General features: G+C 34.5%; 4 protein-coding genes across 5 annotated transcripts; all 4 read left to right on the top strand.

The window, feature by feature from the left end:
* Window positions 1-1,035: 1,035 nt before the first annotated feature.
* Ublcp1 (Ubiquitin-like domain-containing C-terminal domain phosphatase 1) lies at window positions 1,036-2,758 on the top strand. The gene is made up of 2 exons (XM_069121820.1): window positions 1,036-1,355; window positions 1,576-2,758. The coding sequence occupies exons 1-2, from the start codon at window positions 1,196-1,198 to the stop codon at window positions 2,412-2,414; spliced, it is 999 nt and encodes a 332-aa protein (XP_068977921.1). The 5' UTR covers window positions 1,036-1,195; the 3' UTR covers window positions 2,415-2,758.
* A 270-nt stretch (window positions 2,759-3,028) lies between these two features.
* sp3 (phosphatidylinositide phosphatase spermathreecae) lies at window positions 3,029-9,305 on the top strand. 2 transcript variants are annotated; one of them, XM_069121355.1, is made up of 13 exons: window positions 3,029-3,259; window positions 3,712-4,088; window positions 4,172-4,435; window positions 4,508-4,662; window positions 4,744-4,916; window positions 4,973-5,165; window positions 5,243-5,570; window positions 5,688-5,758; window positions 6,097-6,321; window positions 6,666-6,887; window positions 6,995-7,308; window positions 7,399-7,608; window positions 7,754-9,305. In XM_069121355.1, the coding sequence occupies exons 1-13, from the start codon at window positions 3,163-3,165 to the stop codon at window positions 8,707-8,709; spliced, it is 3,585 nt and encodes a 1,194-aa protein (XP_068977456.1). In that variant the 5' UTR covers window positions 3,029-3,162; the 3' UTR covers window positions 8,710-9,305. The 2 variants fall into 2 exon arrangements, with proteins under 2 accessions (XP_068977456.1, XP_068977457.1); XM_069121356.1 differs by lacking the exon at window positions 6,097-6,321.
* Window positions 9,306-11,821: 2,516 nt separating this feature from the next.
* On the top strand, window positions 11,822-14,075 carry LOC138184075 (rRNA N6-adenosine-methyltransferase ZCCHC4). The gene is made up of 4 exons (XM_069121743.1): window positions 11,822-12,087; window positions 12,187-12,740; window positions 12,830-13,529; window positions 13,598-14,075. The coding sequence occupies exons 1-4, from the start codon at window positions 12,039-12,041 to the stop codon at window positions 13,960-13,962; spliced, it is 1,668 nt and encodes a 555-aa protein (XP_068977844.1). The 5' UTR covers window positions 11,822-12,038; the 3' UTR covers window positions 13,963-14,075.
* A 340-nt stretch (window positions 14,076-14,415) lies between these two features.
* Window positions 14,416-16,420, top strand: HtrA2 (HTRA2-related serine protease). Its single transcript, XM_069121821.1, has 7 exons — window positions 14,416-14,813; window positions 14,895-15,018; window positions 15,114-15,200; window positions 15,280-15,474; window positions 15,540-15,690; window positions 15,772-15,940; window positions 16,037-16,420. Exons 1-7 carry the CDS (start codon window positions 14,425-14,427, stop codon window positions 16,197-16,199), a joined length of 1,278 nt encoding a protein of 425 aa, XP_068977922.1. The 5' UTR covers window positions 14,416-14,424; the 3' UTR covers window positions 16,200-16,420.
* Window positions 16,421-19,128: the final 2,708 nt, after the last annotated feature.

Below are 19,128 nucleotides of genomic sequence, written 5' to 3' on the forward strand. Positions count from 1 at the left end.
AAATATTCGAAAATATTTGCAAGAATTCAAGAATTCACAACTAAATATTCTCTAAAGAATACTGGACAAACGCGCGCGAAACGTTACTTTAAAATATTTGAGCCTAACTGCGCGCCATCTCTATGAAAAACGTGCAAGTTACAAAGTTGCAAGTATATGACGTTAACTGTAGAAATTCACATAATATAGCAAAAAAATTTGAATTCGATAAGCGAATGTTACGATACCTCTCGAAATAAGTTAAAGCTATTGTTATGAAAATTTCTATGTTTCAAACTCTGTCTACACGAAGCTATCGTTAAATTGTCAAGAATTCTATATCCCGGATCACATTGAAACGATGAGATAATACGTTAAAAATTCGTTTGAAATAAGAGAATGATTTCATACATTCAAAATAGGACAATTTAATCGCCGTTACTTTCGTCTTAGTATTCCAAATAATTAAGAAATTATCTATTATGAAACATGTATCAAATATATTTTCAAATAAATACTCACGTTAGAATAAAAAGACAATAGAATTGTTCATACACCACTGTCTTAGTTAATATAAGTTAAATGTTACAAAATTTCCATGAGAATTCGTTGTTGTCGATCGTCGATGGTCAAAGTCACTTTTAGCAAGTAAAATGGACCCCTGAAAATTCGGCTATTTTTTATAACTCGCAAGCTATAAGGATACACACATTTTGTATAAGTTGCACTCTGTATAATAGGTTGTATTTTATTCGGTACCTAACTGTCCTCGATGTCTTTTATGTTGTGGAGCGTCGTATTCCCCGCGAAAACTTCTCTTGCTACGTTGCCTTTAGGCCGTGGACACCTTTCTGCATTGCATGCAATGTCTATCCTGTTTTTAGTCAGTGGTGGTACTATATGCTGAATCGATAATATTACATGTAACATGAAAATAGTAACGGGTACGGGTAACCCTCAAACGTGGGACACGAAACAGCATTGCATGTCACGTCTATTTTATACCTCGTTTGTGACCATATCTAGCCACCGTACCGCCATCTAAGTAAAAGATGAACTTCACGTTACAGTATCGACACAAAGATACAATGTGTGCATCATACTTCACAATGGCCTTCTTATACATACACGGAATCTAGTAGAGTTGTATACGTTCGACTATTTCGTAGTATACATCGTCTGGTGTCGCGTCATTATTTAAAAAAAAAAAAAAAGAATGGAGAATGTAGGGAAGATCATCATAGTATGGGGCAGAAAAAGAATCGAAATTCCAGACGTGAACCTGGATGATACCGTTCGCGGTCTAAAAGAACGAATATACAAGGAAACTAACATCCTTCCGGAACGTCAAAAACTTTTGAACCTTCGAACCAAAGGTTATGTTTTGAACTGTTTTCATGACATTCCTTTCCTTCAGTTTCCTTTACATAAAATCACATGTATCGCTCGAGATTCGTTGTTAGTTTTCAAATAAAATTCGTTCAAGCGATTTCTGCTTTGATTTAAAATTATGTCATGTTATGTTAGATTTGACATGTTTGACTGTACGTCATTTAAAACTCCATCAAGTGTCTATAGAATCTTTCTTTTCACCAGACAAAGCATGTCAAGATGAGGAGATCCTAAGGAACTTGGGCATGAAGCCTGGATTCAAGCTAATGTTGATGGGATCTCGTGAAGAGGACATTGCTAAAGTGTGTCACGCGCCAAAAGACTTACCTGATGTAATTAATGACTTTAAGACTGAAGAGGAAGAGATAGAGATAGAGAATGTTAAGCTATGCTTGTTTCAAATCCAATGTAGAATCGGTTTGTACAGGTTTGTAGAATTAAATCCATTCAGAGAAGGAAAGAAACTACTGGTGCTCGATATAGACTACACCATTTTCGATCCCAAATCAACAGCGGAAAGTGGTGTGGAATTGATGCGTCCCTTCCTACATCAATTTTTAACCCTGGCTTATCTAAATTATGACATAGTAATTTGGTCAGCAACTAGTATGAAATGGATTAATGAAAAAATGAAAGTGCTCGGTGTTTCCAGCAATCCTTATTACAAAATAGCATGTCATCTTGACTCAAATGCTATGATCAATGTTCATACATCAAAATATGGTACTATCACAGCAAAACCGCTTGCTATCATTTGGGGAAAATACAAGCAGTTCTCTGCAAAAAACACAATCATGTTCGATGATATCAGAAGAAACTTTATTATGAATCCACAATCGGGTTTAAAGATAAAGCCATTCAGACATGCGCACATCACCAGAAGAAAAGACAGGGAATTATTAAAGTTATCTCAATACCTAAAATTAATAGCTAAAGTAGATGATTTTCAGACACTTAATCACAGAAAATGGCAAGAATATATAATCGACAAAACCAAAGAAGAGAAGAAAACTAAGGAAGGAAATGAAGGCAGAACCGAGTAACCGAACTTTTTTTTTCTTTTTTTAAGAATGTTAAATGCTTGTCAAATCTTACTAATTTTTTCATTACAAAAAAGGATACATTTCAACTATTTCAAGTAAAACCTATCGACCAACCCGCGAGTTTATAGGCAATGATCTAAATTTGTTCGGAAGATGAACACAGTGTATAGGAAAGACATCTTTTAAATATTCTTCCATGAACAATATACGTTGATACATTGATTAATCGTTAATCGCATATTTTCACACGCTTCTTTGTATTTATGATGTACTTATCAGTTATTGTGAAACATATATAAAATATGTAATCACAGATTATCGAAATAAATCTTGTGTATTTCAAACAGTGAAACTTTTACTTTCCTTTCTAATACAACAGACATTTTTTATATAACGCTTTCAGAATCTACTTAAGTAATTTAACATCTCGTGCTATATTATTAAATTATAAAAGAGCATTGGATTTTATAAGCTTGCATCGATTATTGGAAATTCTTATCAGCTGAAATTTTCGAAACATAATATAACGTTACATATATAGACAAGCAAGTATATATAATTAATATCCTATCCAATCGCCATCTACTCTGATCGAAAATATAGTCGACAAAACCAGTCTATTGTCAGTTTCATATAGTCTCATGTACGAGCAAAATGGCGAAGTGTCCGTCATAGGCGGACTTTTGTTCAGGGAGTTGGCATTCCACATGCTGCGTAGAAATTGTTGTACAGTGAAAAAGTCGGAAGCATGGAATTGTTCCGTACCGACACGCATTTCATTTTTGTGAAAGAGAGGCACAGCCTATGGTGTGACAAGTACACCGGAGAGTTTTCCGCTAAATCGGGTGGGTACATGGTTCTCATTTGACAGGAGCGTATATACACACATTCCTGTCAAGTGTACGATACACGTTGCGATTCTCGGTTTACTGTTTTTATTCAAAACACCTTTCATTCTCCGCGAAGCGTAATCGAAATGATTTCCCATAATTCTCATTTATGAATTCAATTTTGTAACAGTACTTGATGAAATGGGAGTTTTATATTGGACCATAATTAAATTAACGTTATTGAAATAATGTAAAGCGATAGAAAGCCTTAAAGGCCTTAAAGACTGTTCTGCGCATGAGATTTTACAATAACAACAAATTATGATTTATATAAACATCTGGACGTCATGGTTTAATTAATGCAATTAAATGCAACATAATAATGCATTGCAATATTATGTTTCAAGCCAAGTATCTCTTTGCATTGATATTTTTATGAAATTTTACCAGTTGTAAATTATTTGCAGATTGGGAATGGGCATCTCCAAAAGATTTGGAATGTCTTGGAATATTTTATGGAATTGTAGGGAAAATAGAACAACCATGCGTATTGGAACCTCGTTTAATGTTGATCAAAGAAGTTTCACCAGCTGGAGAGTTATATGGAGGTCATATTATATATAAGGTCAAATCAATTGCATTTTTGCATCTTGGCAGTGAAAATAATGATATTGGACTTCTGCCATGTAAGAAGCATCAGAATTTGCCAAAGAAAAAAAGTCAAGGTGGCCTGTTTGATGTGCCACAGAAGGCAGCCTTTGCCAAAACATGGGGAACTATTAAAAGTGCTACAAACACAATAAAAAATACCACTCAACACGCGGCTGCACTTGCAACATCTCAAGTAGGTTTCCCTATGGGTAACTAGAAATAAAGAAATCATTTATACAAAGGAAGATGTTTTTGCATTGACAAGAATGTTTGCAGGTAAAATCCACAGTAAGTAAACGAAGCATTGTTAAAGACAAGGAGAGATTTGAGAAGAGAATCCTGGAGGAGTTAAATAAAATTTTCACCGAAACCGACTCCTTTTATTTCTGTCAAACTGGTGATATCACAAATAGCTTGCAGAGACTTTGTGTCACAGACTCACAGTGGAATGAGGAACAACAGAATAAACCACTTTGGCAAAGAGTGGATGATAGATTTTTTTGGAATAAACACATGTTACAGGATATAATTAATTTAAAAGTTAGGATTCTTCTAAATTTAATTGGTTTTTGTTACATATTTATTATTAAGAAAAATATTTCATTTTTGTAGACAGACAAAGCAAACTCATGGATATTACCAGTTATTCAGGGATATGTGCAAATAGAGAAGTGTAAAGTAGAAGTGGGCATCGATGAACAGCCACACCATGAAACTTTCAATTTAGCAATAATATCAAGAAGAAGTAGATTTCGTGCAGGAACGAGGTAGTTATATATTTTTCTTATTTTTTATTATTCCAATGAGTAATTTATTTGGAAAAATCTTATCTTTTTACCATTATAAAGATATAAGCGACGTGGTGTGGACGATGAAGGAAAATGCGCAAATTATGTAGAAACAGAGCAATTAGTTTGGTACCATGATCACCAAGTATCCTTTGTCCAAGTACGAGGCAGTGTACCAGTATACTGGTCTCAACCTGGCTATAAATACAAGCCTCCACCACGAATAGATAGAGGTAACTAACAAGAAATTTCATCTAAATGTTAACAATAATAATTTTCAATCCTCTAGATGAAGCAGAAACGCAGATTGCGTTCGAGAAACACTTTACCGAAGAACTAGGGTTGTACGGCCCAATTTGTATCATGAATCTTGTAGAACAAACTGGCAAGGAGAAGATAATTTGGGAAGCCTATAGTAACCATGTACTAAATTATAATCATCCAGATATAACATATACAACTTTCGATTTTCATGAATATTGGTAAGCAGTTAGAAAGATTTGAGCTAGTGAATTATCAGAAATCATCGCTAATGTTTTTTTTTTTATATCTAACACAGTCGGGGGATGCATTTTGAAAATGTGTCTATCCTGGTCAGTGCATTAGCTGCGGTATTGTCAGACATAGGGTACTGTTGGCGCGACAAGCAAGGCACAATATGCATGCAGAAAGGAGTGTTTCGGGTGAATTGCATAGATTGTTTAGATAGAACGAATGTGGTGCAAACTGCTTTAGGTAAAGCTGTAATGGAAATGCAGTTTTCAAAGCTAGGACTAATACCGCCGGACGGAACGTTACCGACAAATATCCGACAAACGTTTCAGTTGCTTTGGGCGAATAATGGCGACATTATCAGTAAACAATATGCCGGTACAAACGCCCTCAAGGTTCGTACCTCACGTAGAAAACACGTTGGTTTTACTCTAACCCATTACGAATTAATCATAAGCAAAATCTAAAGATGGTTGAACTTCTATGATAGTAGTTTATTTTATTACTTATAGGGAGATTACACAAGAACAGGGGAAAGAAAGTTTACCGGTTTAATGAAAGATGGCATGAATTCTGCGAACAGGTACAATTGGATCAGAATTATGACATACCACTCGTCACATTGCAATAGAATACCATTCTCATTCACATATCCTACACGATACATCATTTTACGATTATCGTCCATTATTCAAGATATCTCGCGAACATATAAGCTGTTAGGTGTTGTAATTTCTTAGAACGAATAAAGTCTTACAGGCTATTACTATCGTCGTTAGATATCAATAACACTTAATGTCTTCTTTCTTTCTTTCTTTATTTTTTCTTTTTTTTTTTTCTTTAAGCCAAATCATCGCTTAAGTATTGACATATCTTATACGTACATACGATCCTTGACACTATCCTTTCATTTTCCCATAGATATTTTCAGCAACACTTTATGGATGACATGCGTCAAGCGGCGATAGATACCTTGCTAGGGAACCCTATCGATGTTAATCAACTGAACACCGATTGGTCGCACTATTTAGACATCCTTGACAATTGCTGCCTTGAGCTAATACCCGTGAAACCACCAAACATAGAGCTTCAACTTGCTACTTATCCTGATATTCTCTATGCCAGTGCTATGTATGATTTGGCAAGGTTCGTTCTTGGCTTTGGGTTGAAAGTTTTTCGCTCGAGCAATAAATAAAGTGTGTTATTTTGAAAACAATAAACCAGTTGTTGCTTTATAAAAAAAGACGATACAAGATGACATTCTAAACTCGAACTGTGACTCTATACGTTATAATCAGTTTGACGTTACGTTGAACATAATTTTCTTTTTTTTTATGCATGGTGGGTTGCTTTTCAGTTTATCTTAATAACCCTGAGTGGAACTCCTGCTCCCTTTATGACAGTGTCCTATCATCATTTTTTATTTCAATTCTGTTTTACTTTTTTATGTAGCTTCAAAGCAAGTGCTTAGGAGACCCGTGTACTTTCAGATACTATTTAAACCGCTTCAAGGATGTCTATAGGCAGGCCACGATCGATATGATGTTAGGAAACTCGGTGAACGAAGAAGTATTTCAAGAGCGTACAGAAGAAGAAGATAATGCTGCTACAGCGATTCATGTAAAATTGCTGATAGAGGATTGCAAGAAGCTACTTATACCCGATCCAGAAGTTATTTTAGGCAGTTGGGGTCTCATAGACGCTGACCCTGTGTATGTTAGATGTTCAGCTTTCTATTTGTTTCTTCTTTTTTTCTTTCTTTTTCATTTTTATAATACATAAAGATTGTTTTCTCTTATAATTTATTCCATTTTAACAGAACTGGTGACTTAACAGAGACAGAAATGGACACTATTCTAATATTAACACGGGATAGTTATTATGTAGCTGATTATGACGATCAAATCGACAAAGTCACAAATTACCAAAGAGTTCCACTCGAAGACATTATACTGATCGAGTTTGGCCAGCCAGAGAGCACTGTCTCCCTTTTTAAAAATAAGCATTTCTACTGCATTAGAATAAATTACAAAATGGCCAACGAGTACGGTTACTTTCACATGTTCCGCAGTACAAATTTACGATTTTTTAATAACATGGCTGTTGTTATAAAGACAGAGGAAGAAAGTATAGGTAGGATATAATTTCAAATATGATCTATCATATTCATATCTGGATCTATGACAATTAATTTTGGCTACTACGTTAATTCGTATATTTCAGAGTCTTTAAGATCAATTTGCGAGGCTATCTCTGTGGCGATGGAGATAGCCGGTTTACCAAAGATTCCTATAGCAATGAACGTCACGTTAGATAGACGAAAGAGTAAAATAGTGAATAACAGGGGAACCACGGGTCTACTGGACATTTCGTCATTCCCAGAATTGACTAGAAATGTTTCAGAGACACAGTTACTAGCTCTTAAAAGCGCAGGTACGTTCCTAACAAAAGAATCTGGCTTTCGAACAATTAATAATTGTTAGTTAAACTAGATCAGATTTCATTTATAAATATATATTTAAAGTAAACGTTGAAGTAATAACTAGCAATAATGGCAAAATGCGTTCTGTAATTGTAGGAACGAAAGCTTTAAGCAACATGACGGAGCAATTTAGCAAACTAAATAAGTTAAGTCATAGCTTTAGCGCTAGGAAACCAATTGACATAGCAAGAAGCATAGGTAGAAGGTCTGAGGCACCTCTGAAACCGACATTCACCGTTGGGAGTAGAGACATCTCAGGCAATGCGCAAGGGAAACGTAGCAGTGGCAGTAGCAGTAGTGACGACGAGGATATTGACGTTCCTCCTGTTCCTTTCGAAAAGCCAGAAAATTTCAGTCACAATAAGAATCTAATGGAGGCGTATACTCCATCTATTGGTATCATAATGGGCGTTAAAAACACGGACGTAGTGGAACCTCATGAGAATAATGAAGACCAAGATTTTTCTATACGACCTAATAAATTCTCTGGACAGAGTTCCGATAAGGAAGTCTTACACGTGCCAGAATCTGGCTCTGGTACCAGTACTCTTAGTGCTTCTCCTCAAAAGACGCCTGAAATAACTATACAAAATGTAACTGAGGACAAAGAAAGGATGCTGCCACCATTAACATTGAATCTGTCCAAAAACATCAGTCATTCGACTGGAGAGGTTGATAGTAAGCTGACACTCAGCAATATAAATGGAAGCAAATTGCAGACTGAGAATAGATTGCAGGATAAGAAAAGGTCCACGTCTGAGCAAGATTTAAGTCTAAATATTACATCTTCTCAGAGTGAGTCTGCTTTGAAGTCAATGAAGACTAACATAATAAACGCAGCGAGTCCTGTGGCATCTACTTCCAAAGATATCTTGTCACCTTTCTCAAAATTCGCTAAAGGTGTGCAGACTTTAGGGGCAAATTTGGATCCTAGGAAGCTAAAAACAGGACAGGTAGGATTACAGAGAAATCTCTCAGATCATCACGTAGAACAGCAACGAAAATTGCAAGAGAGATGGGGTTCATGTCAATCCAAGCTAATAGCTTTATAACTTTTCGAACATAGTTCGAAGTCTGAATGTCTAGTAGCGAGTAAACAATTAAAACCCACATAATTTAGAGACACTTTTGCATAAAGGATTTTTAAATAATCATTTTGTTATTTGTTAGCATCTTTTAATTCAGAGAATCGGTTCGAACATCTCGGTGCGCGTGTTTGAATATTTTCCATTATTTCTTAAACCTCAATTATTGCCATCCTGCTAATAAAAGCTTCGTGCAAAAGAAACATGAGACGATTAATCGATAAGATACTCTCTATATATTCTTACGCGTGGAGAAACTCACAAATTACTTTTCAGAGTACAATGTGGTCAATATTTAATCTGCATCAAATCTATTTATGCGTATCTACTTACAAACAAATTTTCTATTACTCTACATCGATGAAAGCCTACACGAACTGATTGTTACCTATTTTCAATATGCTTCCGGCGTATTTATACGAAATTTTCATCGCGATAGCCTTTTTATGGATTTTACTAAACGACTCCTAGTATTGCATTTAGACATTAGAGATTGTGAATTTATCAAAAAAAAAAAAAAAAAAAAAGAAAAGGAAAAGAAAAAAGAAGAAGAAAAAAGGAAAGACACTTGCGTGCTTATACAATGAAATTTAATCCCAGCATTCTTTGAAGCCTTAACACCTGCTGCATAAACAAATTTTTTAATGGTTTTATTTATTTGTAATATATGTCGTAGACTTTCCGTTTTCTAAATTTCTGGAGCCACGTGTGCAAACGACGTTTGTGTGAAGACTTGTAAACATTCGTAAACCGAAAATCTGTTTATGCAGTAAGTTAAATGAAGAAGCTTTGTAGTCAATTATGTACATATATACGAAGAATTACTTAACATTAGCAGTTTAATGAAACAACGTTGTGATTGCTGATTAAAATGTAACAGCAAAATGAATTTGGCAAAGACGTTTTGATGTGCAAAAACCTAGTAATTATTAATTGTTATAAAGTATAGACGTAGATATTCGACGATAACAGTGGGTAAATTCTTACAATTCCAAATATGATTAAGTTCAAGAATTATTTTGGATATAGAAAGGAAAGGAAAAAGTGCTTCGTTGGCGATCCATTTTTTTTCTGTATATAATTTCATAACAATTGAAACATACAAGTCGTTCCAGAAAAAAGGAACAATCATAGTATTCATATACATGCACATTTGCAGTATTATGTATATTACATTTAATAAATAATAGAAAGGAGAGTTGCATATATATGGATATGTAGACGATAAAGAAAAAGCAGGTACACGTTGTTATTTAATACTAATCTATGTACGACGATTTATATATATATATATATATATATATATATATATATATATATATATATATATTCATCTCCGACATATATGTATATATAGACCAAATAACACGAGTTACAAATCTAGGTGGCTATTTCCTTGTGTGTACATATGAGTAATTCAATTTAATGTAATAATATTCTGTAAACATGTATTCATAGTTGCACTGACACGTTAGTAGAAGTATTAAAAGGTAAGAGTTTTTTTAGTGAATGTTTTTTCCCAACTGCAAACGGATAGTCTGTGATATATAATCTAGCAGAATGAACACAGCCTAAAATTATTAGAAGAGAGAAAGGAAAAAGGGAAGAAAAGAAAAACAAAAAGAAAAGCGTGAAAATATAAGGATGTGTCGATTCTGTAGATTCTTTAGAGATGCTTTAAAACGAATATAAAAGACAAAACTGTTTTCACTTGTTCTAACAAAATTCAACACGCGAATCTTATTCTGATTTATTAATTCTAGGTATATATACATAGACCAGCTTATTTTTAATATAATTTTAACGATCCACGAGATATTTATTTATCGATACAGTATTAGAAAGAAAAGAATTACTGAAGGAAATGGAAAATTTATATATTTTTTGTTCCCTTTTTCGTATTAATACGTATATACTTATGGTCCAATTGAAATTAGACATTCAAATATTGTAATATAATATATTATTATCTGTATTTTTATGACAGAACATTACAAACAATCATGACAAAACAACGCACGAAGATATTTATATAGCCTGTAGAGGCTTAAATTGCCTTATGTATATGTAATACATACATATAAACGTATACAGAATATTTTGTTTAACTAAAAAGGGTAGAATGTCTCACGAAGGATTAAAGTTATCAAAAAATCGTTTTAGCAAAAGTGGGCATTCTATGGTGCAAATTACATTTTTGCATGTGAAGTAGTGGAGTAGTTCATTATTTTAAATGGAACCGTGTATTTCGTAATACACTAATCGATCCATCTCGGAATTTCCTATAAGAAAAGTATTAGCTTACCTACATTGAAAAACTATTAATTTATAAGATATTTATGGGATGTTGACTTTAATTTGTAAAAATTAACGTATGAGAGACAAGGAGAAACGAAATACCTTTTTATATGCTGTCCCCCTTCGAACCAAGTAACCTTTGTTAAAACATTTTTTTGATAACTTTAACCTCTCGTGAGATATTCTACCATTTTCGGTTAAACGAAACAGCCTGTATGTGTGTGCGTGTATGTGATACAGCAAACACCATAGCAATTGTAGGAAAAATGTTATAATAAAATATAAATAATTCGAACTAACGCCTTTTTATTCCACTTAAAGTGAAACTCTTTTAAGTATTAAAAAAATATTTTTTTAAATATATTATGATTTGTTAAGCTGTAATTTTCGTTTAAACTCTGTTCTTAATGTTAATGTATAATTTATATAAAAATCATTCAGCAATTAAATTATTAGGTCACGGATAATAGCCATGTATACTCAATATCTTATTCCACGTCGAATGAAATAATTTTTCTATTTAAAATAAAACAATTTCTTCCTAATTTTATACGTACATTGAAGTAGCATGTATTCTGCATTAATCCAGATAATCCGGGTCCTTTCTTTAATCCAACTTTATGATCAATTCTCCAAAAAGTGATTCATCACATATACTACTAGCGATCATTAGCCAAATTCATTTAAACTATTCGCGAAAGACGCTGCGTTTAAAATAATTTCGATAATCGTAAGCGGCACTCGAATTGAGTCGACAATCGATTAACTTCATGTTGCTGTTGCTATGCAAACCACATGGTATATTTTGTTTTCACGTGAGCAAATGCTTCGCGCATGGTTTCTGAGATGACATATCTTACAAATACAACATATTTTATTGTGTAATAAATAAGTATTTACGCAAGCAAGCATGGTTAATCTTTCCTCTTATAACAGATATTGACGCGAATAAACGTTTTTAAATTCCTACGCAACTATAATTTTGATAAATATCGAGCATGGAATGCTTTTGGTCCGACTTGAGTAAACATCCTCAATGCCCACACGGTGATTTTTCGTTAAGATTTCTTATATTATAAAATAATAGCGCGAAATTGTAGAAAAAATATTTTTATAAGATTATACTATGATATTCTGTTTATGCAGGACCAACTTTATTATTTGGCACGCATGAAAATGGCAAATTGAAGAAGTTTTATGTATGTGCAGCTTGCCGCGAGAGAAAGATGTGTAAGTTTTATTTAAAAGAGGGAGAAAAATTAACAAAACATCAAGCGGCTAAATGGGAACAAGAGAGGAAACAGTTTATGTCTCGTTATCATCACAGACAATTATATGTACGTTTTAATGATATAATGTCGGTACCGCCTGAGAGCAGGTGTTACTGTTATACTTGTGAACAATTGATATCTAAAACTGAGAAAGATGTGATGAAGAAACACAAAAATCATGATATAAGAGAAGGTCTTACAGATTATCAGATAAGGCATCCAACAGAAATTTTAAAACCATTAGAAAATTCTAGGCAAGAAGCTCAATATTTCTTCACAAAACAATCAACAGAGGACATAGCGAATATACTTGTGAAATTAGGGGCAAAGCAAATTCTTTGTATCGGTACTCCGAAAATTCATGAATATATTCTAGAAAACCACGAAGACACAATGTCCACGCTTTTATTGGATTTTGATGGAAGATTCGTAAGTTTGTTAAGAAATTTATCAAATTATGGCAGTAATGTCTAAACAAACTGTATAAGCTTAATACTGTGCTTTTTTTTTACTTGTAGCATAATTTTTTTGGACCGCTCAATTATTGTTGGTATAATCTGTTAAATAATCATTTTTTTAATGAAACCGCTGTCCATGTGTTTAAAGACTTTCTTATGCAAGGTGGGGGAAAGGGCACATACTTGGTATGCGATCCACCATTTGGTAGTAGGGTGGAACCAATGTCTTGGACTATAAAAAGAATCTCTGATCTTCATAAAAAATGGAATAACATAGAGGATGAAGAGAATTGTTTAAGAATTATGTTCATATTCCCATATTTTATGGAATCTATAATGAAACAAAAGAGTAATCCACCTGGTGTACCAGGAGGTCTGAAGGACCTGAAAATGACTGATTACAAAGTATCTTATGATAATCATCCGTTATTTATAACAGACTCCAATGCTACAAAGTCACCGTCGCCTATTAGAATTTTTACAAATGTACCGTTAAACTTAGTTGAACTTCCAAAATCGAATGGTTATAGATATTGTAAAAAATGTCAGAAGTGGGTTGCTAAAGAGAATAAGCATTGCAAAAAATGTCAAGAGTGTACCTCGAAAAATGGCCTCACATATAAACACTGTGATATATGCAAACGATGTGTAAAACCTTATTGGAAACATTGTGTAACATGTAAAAGATGTGTCGTAACGAAACATTTATGTGGCCAAAAGCCGAAAGTTACCGGAAAATGTTTAAAGTGTAATGAAGCTGGTATGTAATTTTTATTTTTGTAACGAACGTAATGGAATTATACATGAGACTTGTTTTATTATTTGTAGGTCATACTGAGAAAGAATGTGATACGAGTGAAGAAATTCATGCAGACACAGTGGCGGAGACTAAGAAAACTGAAAAACGCAAGGCTAGTGACGAAAAAGAGGTGATCAACAACGTTAAAAAGAAGAAAGTAAACGATTCGCGTGAATCCGGAGAAAAGAAGAAAGAACCAATAATTGAAAATATTAAAAAAGCAGCGAAAAGATCGGAGAAAAAAGGAACGAAGAGAAAAGTAACAACGGAGTTTAAAGTAAAAGCTTCAAAGAAGTCTCAACTGTTGAAGATGCATAAAAAAATTAAAAAGTTACAGAGTAAGCCAAACGGCGTTTTAAGTAGAAAGAAAAGAACAAAGAAACAACAAACATAGTACGATTATCATAAACGGATGTTACAAATCATTTTCTCTGTATTGTACATAAGATTTCTTATTGATGTAATATATGTGCATATACTTCAATAAAAGAAACTTGTTCAAGAAAATATGTGTTTATATGATTTGTTTGTATGATTTTTTTAATGATCCGAGCAGATCATATAGCCGAAGGAAAATATGAGCTACATTATGATATTGCGATTACAAATACTGTTCCAGATACACCGTTTCTACGATAATCTTTTGAACTTGAGTATTATACTATAGGTATAATACTTTAGGTAAAAAGGTTCAGTTTATTCCTGTAGGAATTGAATATCATTTATAATTTTTATGAGGGTAACTAATATTTTTGTTTGATAAATTTTCATTTAGAAATCGACTTTCGCGGGATTGGTATTTGGCATTGAACAATATAACTGAAACACTCAGCTACTATTGGCTGGAAGTCAAAAAATGGCTGCCCCCCTGACACGTACATCTTGGTCCGTTTTAAAAAGAAATCAGTTCCAGTATAAACAACTCTTAACAATTTCGTTTGTGGATCGTTTTACACAATACAAACATTCGTACACGCAAGATCAGAAGTCGCGAATTTCTGACAAAACAATTAGAAATGTCTTGTTTTACACCATTTTCTTCTCCGGTTTTGGTTATATTTTATACAAATGGAAAGAGAGTTGCCAGGACCGACTCAGCAACCTGATAAATCCGATGTTCACGATACATGCTAAACCAGTTTCTTGGGATGGAAATGATAATAGAAGTAGGTATAATTTTATAGCTGACGTGGTTGAGAAATCAGCTCCTGCGGTAGTGTACATTGAAATCCAAAACAACAAAAGGTAAATGCAGATTTCAATCTGTAAAAAGATAAATGTAACATAAGTAATCGTAATTTCCAGTAATCATTAATGAGAAAATAGATTTGATTTTCAAACAGGTAAACCGTTCAACATAAGCAATGGATCTGGTTTCATCGTTGAATCAGATGGTTTGATATTGACAAATGCTCATGTTGTTACTGCTAAGCCTAACACAACCGTCAAGGTAACTGTTGCGATATTTCTAATAGTTATTGTTGTATTACAGGGATTAATATCGTACGTGTTTTTTCAGAAATTTTCATGCAATCTATTTCACAGGTACGTCTTTACGATGGAACTACTTATACCGGCGTCGTGGAAGACATCGATGTGCACAGCGATCTTGCAACTGTGCGAATTAACAAGGTTTATACATCTTCTATACGATAAAAAAAGTGTACGTAATTTCATATTTTGACATCGCGATTGTCCATTTTTTGTACAGAAGAACTTACCGGTAATGAGACTCGGTTCTTCTACAAATCTTAGGCCAGGAGAATTTGTAGTGGCTATTGGATCCCCACTAGCTTTAAGTAATACAATAACGAGTGGTGTAATAAGCAGCGTAAGCAGGCATAGCCAAGAACTTGGCCTTCTTAACAAACAGATGGCCTATATACAAACAGATGCGGCAATCACTGTTAGTTTTTCATCAGCACCGTAATTTCTATGAAATATTTTCGTATTAAAAATGTTGTGCTTCAGTTTGGCAATTCAGGTGGTCCATTGGTTAATTTAGATGCAGAAGCGATTGGTATAAATGCAATGAAGGTGACATCTGGCATTTCTTTTGCGATACCCATAGACTATGCTAAAGACTTTTTGAAAAAAGCAGAAATGCGCAGGAAAGGCAAAGGTATATAACACTCGACAATAGGAAAGCGCGAAATAGGAATATTTAAGACGAAAATTTTAAAACGAGACCATATTATATTAGGTACACAGTTTGCCGCAGAGAAACCAAAAACTCAATATATCGGGGTTACAATGCTTACCCTTACCCCGGATCTTTTCTACGAATTGCAAAAAAAATTGAAAGGAATTCCACACAACATCAGATATGGAGTTCTGATTTATAAAGTCATTGTAGGGTCGCCAGCACACTTGTATGTTTAAGAAATCATTACTCTCCTTGTACTCATTGTATTGTTAAGAACAACTATTCTATATAGAAAGAACATATGTTTGTGTAAAAATTTCAGGGGAGGTTTACAAGCTGGTGATATCGTGACGCATGTGAATGACGAAGAAGTGGAATCATCCGCCAGTATCTACAAAGCCATAGAATCGTCCAGAATTTTGAGAATGACTGTGATCAGAGGCCTAGAAGTGTTACATTTGCGAATCGAGCCGGAAGAAATTTAAATTATGCATCTAATAGTACAATTTATTGTAACTAAAATTGAAACAGAACTGCTTCGTCTAAATATGTCATACAATAGATAGATATACGTTCTATCTAGAATTATTTTCATTTCTTTAATTTTGTATCTATATACCATACAGTATCGCCGCGTTATTGTTTCGCGAGTTGCGATCATCTATCCATTAATAAAATAAACAATATTTGACAAGATTTATCTCAATCGGCAGAGTTACCGACAGGCCGATTATTACTTTGTCTTCATTTCTTTTACTTCATATTTTCTAGTTGTCACGAAGATTGATGCCGCGACGAGGCCCTCATTACGTTATCTGACTGTCTTCTGCGTACGTGTACATGCGTTTGTACGTCGGGTGTGGTCCATTAGTATTATGTTTATGTTGTTTACGACATCAGTCGACCTCCGCAAATATGTGGCCGGATCTCGAAGAGCGTAGCGTAGGCGTGGTCCGAGTAACTTTTAGTATCTTTTTTTCTTTTTTTTGAAAACGTTATACTGGCCACAGCGTCTTGTTGGAATTCTTAACTACGTTTGCACTGTTGTAACATCATATAGGCGTTACATTAGTCATCATGTTTATATATACATATATAATTCTTTTAGAAACAATAAGAATAAGCAACTTTTGAAATATTTGTAAATTAATAATGATTAACGAATAGGATTGAAAAGTAATATTGTACTAGAAATTTGTATAAAATCGTATATAGGGTACCAATGATTTGGTAAAATAAGTAGAGTGGAATGTTTCAATAAAATTACTTTAAAAGTTGTTCCGTTGAGGTGTACATGTAGTTATGCATGGTCCTTTGTCGAGTAGATTGTATTATAAAAAGAACGGGTAAGAAGAAACGAACGAGCGATACACAATACAATACAGTTCTTCCGATAATTACAATAATATAAAATCTTTAAATTTGGAGACATAATTTCTATGCGCTCGAATGTTCTATATTTGAACATATTTTCTACTTTTCAGTTACTCTTTGATGAACAAAATTGGCGATAAATAAATTGACGTACCAAGCTACCTTGAGTTAGTTTCTATTTTGGTTCGAGCGTCTACCTACGATCATTACGCTTCTACATCGTTCCACTATTTTTCCTCGTTTATCTTCTTTTCGCCAGATAGTTGGAGTTTCTCGCGTACACAGGTATCTATTCTCCGATTGTTCGCGATTTTGCCGAACGTAGCTCGCCTACGCGGGAGCGTTGTCACTTCCTACGTGCGTGCTTGGCGATTCTCGGTGGCTGGAGAACGAACGGCCATGAAGACGAACGAGACTCGCTATCGGAGGGCTCTACAGCGACACAGCGACCAGCATCGCCTACGATTCGATGAAGTTTTATGCTGATTTTCCATCGAACGATGATCAACAGCGAGAAATTTCCTTGAGAAACCTGGTACGCTGAGAGACGTTCAAGAGAGCAGGCTCTGTTTTTCGATATAGATTGAATCGTTCTTCATCGACAATGTTCTCTTTAATTAACAATAAAACAAGATTGAGATTTTATCGTTTTCTTCGTTTAATTTGAAATATTTAATTATTATTTTGAAACAGTCTGTATAACGTAACTTTACTAACGTAAACGTAAGATATACGTGAAACTTGAAATACTTCAAGACACTTTAAAAAACGAAGAAATTAGCGGAGTAATTAAGAGGATTAGAGAAGGCGATAATTCCTATTACTAAAAACGTTCAAAATTCGTTCAAAATTTTGGTTTTCTATCTTAAAGTTGTCGATCTTTCTATAAATAACTGTACAACTACTTAAAGCCACTACTATGAATCTTCGAACTGGAAAAAACAGATGAAGAGGTCAAGGAAAAGGTCGTACTACGCAGAACCCGAGACTCGGGGATCCATTTCTGCAACTTAGCTGCAATTGCAATTCACTACAGCAAAAACACAACGAAGCATTTTACTTGCCTTTGCTGCGTGTCGTCGTTGACACTGACAAATAATTTCTCGGACACGTTGTTGCCATTACGCTTCAGAGTCAGGATGCTCGCGATACGCAGCACAGGACAATCGGGTTCGTTCGATCATTTGTCTGGCCACGTCCGGGTCATTGTGAGTAGTAGCCTTGGCATGGCGACTTTATCGCGACAAGGGAGGATTCCCGGATAACCGGGGAAAAGGCCGCGGTAGCCGAACAATTTTATCGTGCTGTAAGATAGCAGGACCAAGGATGGTCGAGTTGTTGCCGAGAACGAAAGACGAGAGCCATCAAGAAACGTAATCATGCGTCCTATTACGTTTGGAAAGCTATCAATTCGAGAAGCTATCGATTCATAAAGTAGCTTGTATACGTACTTGATGAAACTGTCAAAAAAAGTACTCTACTCATAGTGTTGGAGTAAGATAAATCGAAGAATAGGTAAAAGTGTGAAACGGATTGGGTAGCAAGCTACTTTTCTAAAATATTCTAATCTAACACTCGCGCTAGAATTAAAATATAATATATAGCAAAATATTGACTTTTCTTTTAACGCTAGAACCACCAAAGTAAATAGTATAACCAGTTTGTAATTTTTCTCTTAGAAGTTTTCTAGATAAAATGTTGTTTTTCTGCTTGCAGTATGTACATGTTTGCGTCACTTCCACTTTTATTTTTCAATTTCTTTCATACAATTTTTATACTTTGCTCGTCGATAGATTTACTCTTAAAGGATGATCTCAAACAAATTCCATTCTTTTCGACAAACAATCGAGCAAAGCATTGGTATCCGCAGTCTCCGGTATCCCATTACAGAAAACGCAGATCTAGTCCTTGGCCGAAGCGGTGAGAAAACGAGACGCGAGCAAATAAACGGGCAATTGATGCAGAAGAGGAAGAAGAAGAAGAAGAAGAAGAAGCGGAGGGCGTGGCGAAAGATGCCGGATTCCGGATCGAGGGATTCGG

This window comes from Bombus flavifrons, chromosome 10, assembly GCF_040668555.2.
Source record: "Bombus flavifrons isolate JBK064 chromosome 10, iyBomFlav1_principal, whole genome shotgun sequence".
NCBI classification, from domain to species: Eukaryota; Metazoa; Arthropoda; class Insecta; order Hymenoptera; family Apidae; genus Bombus; species Bombus flavifrons.

Excerpts from the sequence above, each read along its gene's own strand:
- HtrA2 (XM_069121821.1), top strand. The coding sequence starts at position 14,425 with ATGGCTGCCCCCCTGACACGTACATCTTGGTCCGTTTTAAAAAGAAAT. Across the intron at positions 15,201-15,279 it reads CAACTGTGCGAATTAACAAG|AAGAACTTACCGGTAATGAG; the intron begins GTTTATACATCT and ends TTTTTTGTACAG. Across the intron at positions 15,475-15,539 it reads AAACAGATGCGGCAATCACT|TTTGGCAATTCAGGTGGTCC; the intron begins GTTAGTTTTTCA and ends GTTGTGCTTCAG.
- LOC138184075 (XM_069121743.1), top strand. The coding sequence starts at position 12,039 with ATGGAATGCTTTTGGTCCGACTTGAGTAAACATCCTCAATGCCCACAC. Across the intron at positions 12,741-12,829 it reads TGGATTTTGATGGAAGATTC|CATAATTTTTTTGGACCGCT; the intron begins GTAAGTTTGTTA and ends TTTTACTTGTAG. Across the intron at positions 13,530-13,597 it reads TTTAAAGTGTAATGAAGCTG|GTCATACTGAGAAAGAATGT; the intron begins GTATGTAATTTT and ends TATTATTTGTAG.
- Ublcp1 (XM_069121820.1), top strand. The coding sequence starts at position 1,196 with ATGGAGAATGTAGGGAAGATCATCATAGTATGGGGCAGAAAAAGAATC. Across the intron at positions 1,356-1,575 it reads TTTGAACCTTCGAACCAAAG|ACAAAGCATGTCAAGATGAG; the intron begins GTTATGTTTTGA and ends TCTTTTCACCAG.
- sp3 (XM_069121355.1), top strand. The coding sequence starts at position 3,163 with ATGGAATTGTTCCGTACCGACACGCATTTCATTTTTGTGAAAGAGAGG. Across the intron at positions 4,917-4,972 it reads TCCACCACGAATAGATAGAG|ATGAAGCAGAAACGCAGATT; the intron begins GTAACTAACAAG and ends TCAATCCTCTAG. Across the intron at positions 7,309-7,398 it reads GACAGAGGAAGAAAGTATAG|AGTCTTTAAGATCAATTTGC; the intron begins GTAGGATATAAT and ends CGTATATTTCAG.